At 30.2% G+C, this 5508-nt stretch overlaps 1 protein-coding gene across 1 annotated transcript; it reads left to right on the top strand.

The window, feature by feature from the left end:
- Positions 1–598: 598 nt before the first annotated feature.
- On the top strand, positions 599–1858 carry dy (transmembrane protein dusky). The gene has a single exon (XM_075354094.1). It carries the CDS (start codon positions 614–616, stop codon positions 1856–1858), a length of 1245 nt encoding a protein of 414 aa, XP_075210209.1. The 5' UTR covers positions 599–613.
- The last annotated feature ends 3650 nt before the right edge of the window (positions 1859–5508 follow it).

Genomic DNA, 5508 nt, shown 5'->3' with positions numbered 1-5508 from the left:
TATTTAAACAGCTGTTATTTTGAATTTGGTTTAATAAATCCCCATATTTTCTTTTTATCAATTGTACTGAAGAACTTTGGAGTGGAGTTTACATAACATAAAATCCTACCCCAAATTTCCCACCACCTTTAAAACTGCTGCCCCGTACAGGTGCACGTGTTGTATCCATTGTAGTATCGGCGTTACTAGTAAGTGGTTAATCACTTGTAGTGCTGACACTAACGCATCGTTCTGTATGATCGCTAAAATTCACTCGTAGTATTAGTTTATATTTCATTAAAGAAAATCATTTAAAACATCTGAAATTAGAACAAATTTATTTTTGTTTCAGTTGGCAGAGGAAGTGGAAGTTGTAGAGGCTGTACCAGGAGGTGTATCCGAAGTAGGTGAAACAGTTAAACATGCACAGAATAGGGATGATAGCGTCGGAGGAGAAAATGGAGACCAAGTGGCTCTGGAATCTAGTAAAGACGGACAAAGAGGAGTACTTCCTCCTGTACGCGGAAAGCCGTACCATAGTGTTGCTGCATACCACGGTCCACCACCACCACCGCCACCGACTGCAGCAGATGCTATAGATAAACTGGATCCTTGGCCGGTTTCTGCACCCGACATGCCAAAAATTATCAGTTTGGATGTAAAATGTGAAAAAAATATGATGAAAGTTTTTGTAGGATTTGATAAACCGTTCTACGGTATAGTATTTAGTAAAGGACATTACAGCAACGTTAATTGTGTACATTTACCTGCCGGTTTGGGTCGTACTTCAGCTAATTTTGAGATAAGTATACACACCTGCGGCACAGCTGGTAATACTGAAAACGGTTTATACGGTTACGGAGCCGATTCCGGTTCGGGTACGTATTTTGAAAACATTATCGTAATTCAATACGATCCTCAAGTACAAGAAGTTTGGGATCAAGCGAGAAAACTTCGATGTACATGGCACGATCAATATGAAAAATCGGTAACTTTTCGTCCATTCCCAGTGGACATGCTCGATGTAGTTAGAGCTGATTTTGCCGGCGATAACGTCGGTTGCTGGATGCAAATTCAGGTCGGCAAAGGACCATGGGCATCAGAAGTATCAGGACTAGTAAAAATAGGTCAAACTATGACTATGGTACTCGCTATTAAGGATGACGATTCAAAATTTGACATGCTTGTTCGTAATTGTATGGCTCATGACGGAAAACGAGCTCCTATCCAACTTGTAGATCAACAAGGTTGCGTTACTAGACCTAAACTCATGTCACGTTTTACTAAAATCAAAAATTTTGGCGCATCCGCTTCCGTTTTATCATACGCACATTTTCAAGCGTTTAAGTTTCCCGATTCCATGGAAGTTCATTTCCAGTGTACTATTCAGATTTGTAGGTATCAATGCCCAGACCAATGTGCAGCTCCAGGAGGATTACTGGACGGTGAATCATACGGCCCTCCTCCTCCACCTCAGCACGTACCTCTAGAAGCCTACTTAGGTGGTCGACCACGCGATGAAAGAAGAGTACGACGTCAACGTAGAGAAACCGGTTCCGAAGAAGTCGGTGTAAATCGTATTATAAGAGTTGTTTCAACCGGTGATTTAACATTCTCTCTTGATGATGGTAACTCAAGCGCACCTACAATGGTTTTCCCAGCACAAGATCCATCTCCTGGTGGTATGATCTGTATGACGACTCCAGGATTTGCAGCAACCTTAGCTTTGTTACTCGCTGTTTTAGTAATTTCTTGTTTATTATCAGCTTTTCTTTGTGTACGGTTAAGACTTCGGTTACGTCCAACGCCTAAAACCTTCCCTGGTCATGGTCCAGGTCCAGGAGGAAAAGCAGTTGCCAAGAGTTGTTTTTATTCGTAAGATTTATCAATTTTGGTGCACTGTCTGGCACTAAATATGCATTAACTAGCCCTTGCTCACATTCTCAGACCTCAAATAACTTTTTAATTTGGCATTTGAAGTCAGTTAATGATTTGTCCAATAATTCTAATAATTTTAAATTAAAAAATCAGTTACAACAAATAAAAAATTTAATTTTTACATAAAATTTTTGTATCGATATTAATACGATATTTTTTTCCAGAATAAAATTATAAAAGAAATATTATTCCTTATTTTTATTGTAACTTGTTATAATTTTTGATTTTAAAATTTAAAAAAAATATCTGAATCGATTTTTATTTTTTAAGTTACCTGAGAATGATACGTATATAAGGGAATAAAGTTAATAAGCAGGGTGAAAATTTATCAGAATATGATTCTTTCTTTGAACACTAGTCTTTCTTAGTACATATTATATTACGTTTCACTGCCACCGCTCATTATTATAACCTATTTTCTTTTATTCGTCAATGAGAATTAAAGACAAAACTAAAATAAGAACCACATAAGCATTACTAAATTAATTTTATTCTTCTTCATTTTAAAATAATTTAATTTGCTCAATTTCACTTTTGATTCTTTAGATTTTTTTTTTTAATGATCAAGTCGTGTTTAATTTCAATTTAATCAAATTATATTGATAATATTTATAAAGGTTAATTGAAACTCACTTTATACATTTTATTTAAATATTTCAAATAGTTAATTCTAAATAAAATTGCGAATGTTTTACTTTAATTAGAGCCGTTTTTTTTAAAGTAAAAATGTATTTAATTATGACAAAATAATAAACAAACCTGAATAGAGTATAACTAAAATGCTATAGTTATTTAAAATATTTGAAAAATTTTAAAGTCACTAAATATTTAATTTTCGATTTATACTTCAAAAATTTGCTCAATTTAAAAACTTTTTAAGATAATAATTAATTCAATAAATTAATTTTAGCGAAAAAAAAAAATATATATATATAAAATTGTTATTGTAAACTAAAAACAAAAACAGGCCTAAATATTATTTACTTGAAATAAACAATAGTTAGGGAAATAGATTTTAAAAAAGCCATTTAAATCGTTTATTTTTATAATTCATTCATAAACGTAAGGAGCTTTATGACGAAGATACAATACAATAACTACTAGTCATTTTAAAATACTTTTGAGGTGATAAATTGACAGCAAGAAACATAACAATGCGATTTACTACAAATCAGTTTTTCCCTAATTTGTTTTTCAAAACAGAAATGTCTTTTCCTCATAAATTTTCATTTTTTTGTATTATATCAAACATTCTTTCCGTAAATTAGCGTAGCAAAACAATAGCAGTTTTACCATTATTGTATTATCTAAAACTTCAGTTTATTTTAAAAAATATATATAAATATATATGATTTTTTTTTTAATCCAGGATGACGTTTCTATATGATTCGTCTTTTTTTTAAACTTGTAAAATGGCATAACATGATATCAGCGCACCAAAAGACGGAGCTGTAGAAAACTTTAACGATAAAAAGAGAAGATAAATAAATTTCCATTTAACTTCATTCTGTTAATTATTATTTCATTAGCATCCTGAAATAATGATGGTAACAAGAAAACCCATCCAAGTTAACCCAAGTTTTGACCCAAGACCCTTGTTTTGATCCAAATTCAAAAACTTGGGTTTATATAAAAACAAACTAACTTAAGAGAAAATTCCCCATTGATTATGGTGACAAATTCAAGGTTAACCGTAAGGAAATATTATCTATTTTTGATGATTTAAACGTTTTGTTTAAACGATTTAAACGATTATTAACAATTAACTCTTTTATTAATCAACTTACAACTTAACTCCTCAAGAGTTTTGAAATTTTGCCTTGGAGTAAACAGAATAAGTATTCGATTTGTACATTTATAAATTTAATTCAATCGCTTTACTAACTTTCAAAATGTAAATATTGAACTGAAAATATGACACCATAACTACGGCAACCATTATTTATTCTCATCCAAAAAAAACCTATCTATCAGTCAACTCTCACAAATAGGACAAATAATTTAAAAAATTCATATATTTATTATTACTATGTTCTTTAATTTCATATTGCTTCATCTTTAACTATGTTATAATGTTTATAATGCAAATGTTTTATTTAATCTAGAGTAATAATATACGAGTATAGAAAAACAACCCGCAAAAGCTCTACGAATTATACTTTATTAGGCATAGATAAATTAAATAGACTTTACCACAATAAATGCTTCTTTTTTTACAAAGCGATTTACTAAGGACCACATAAATATCATTTCTTATTTGCTTTTTCCCCTTTTTAAAATTTCCTTCATTTTCTCAGAGTATCTATTTCTTTCTTTTGTCCATTTTCTTCAGGTGTTTTTTCTTCATCCACAAAAACCTTTAGATTATAAATTATTTCTCTAAACTTTATTCTATCTAAGCAGTCCTTCACATTTATCCTTAGTTTTTGAAGTTCCTCTTTCATTTGCTTTTGGTATCCTGTTTGGATTTTTAATTTTCATAGTTTTTCGAAAACTTGTTTTTTTTTTCGAATCATGTGTCGGAGGAATATCGATTCCTTGAATTCCTTGAATTCCAAGAATTTTCTTGTTGTGGTTTTCAAATCTTGTTGAGCTTTATAAATTTCCTTAATTAATTTTAGTTTTTCTTCGGTTTTTCTGCGACCGTAGCTACTCTTTAGAATTATCCTTTTGACTTTAAGAAGATATTTAAAGCCAGTCAACTGAATTGCTTAAAAAACAAAAAATTAAAAACAACAGTGACTGAAATAACAAATGTTTGTTATTGTTTCAATCCCGCAGAAGCTCATTAATTTGACTACAGTATGGTAATGACTCAATTTTGCGTTTATAGAAAGTATTTTTTTTATAAATTTTATTAGTTAGCAAACTTAATAATTTTTCTAATTCCGACCTCCAGATTTTCAAACCTACTTTATCTATTTCTGTTTTTACTGATTACTTCTCCTAAATATATAATCGGGTTGCTATATTTATTTTTCCTTACTTGGTCTCTGTTTGGTTTTTGGAGTAATTTTTGAGATTGTCATGATTTCTGTCTTTAAAAGGAATTTGCAAGGCTGCTTTTTCTGCTGTATAGGTCGTTAATTTGGGAAACTGCATCTTCTGATTTTGCGAGAATCTTCTTCGAAAGCAAGGCATCTGATTTTTAGATTAAGTGTTTGGTTCCGATTTTAACGTTTTTGTCATTCTATTCCTGAATGTTTTTTTCTAATTTTATCTAAAACTAGATTGATCCATCTCTTTGTCTCAAACCTATTTTAACGTTTGCTTTTATCATCCGAATTTTACCTTGGATGGAAATTGTGTTTTTCAGACTTAATTTCATTAAATTTAATATTTAATCAACTCCAACGTCATATTAAATATTGTTTTTCTATATAATAAATGCCATTTATTACTTTGCTCTTTTGCAATTGATGAAAAAAATCTATTTTTAATATAACTCGCAAACTATGATAAATAAAAATTAAGTAAATATTAAATTATAGTTTTAAGAAAAATATTAATGAAAAATAAATAAAATTAAAATAATTTCGTCATCTTGGATTAAAAAAAACCGTTTGAATTCATATTCTTAATTATAATAAT

This window comes from Lycorma delicatula, chromosome 1 (genome assembly GCF_047948215.1).
Source record: "Lycorma delicatula isolate Av1 chromosome 1, ASM4794821v1, whole genome shotgun sequence".
NCBI classification, from domain to species: domain Eukaryota; kingdom Metazoa; phylum Arthropoda; class Insecta; order Hemiptera; family Fulgoridae; genus Lycorma; species Lycorma delicatula.
This window is presented reverse-complemented; position numbering and strand designations above follow the sequence as displayed.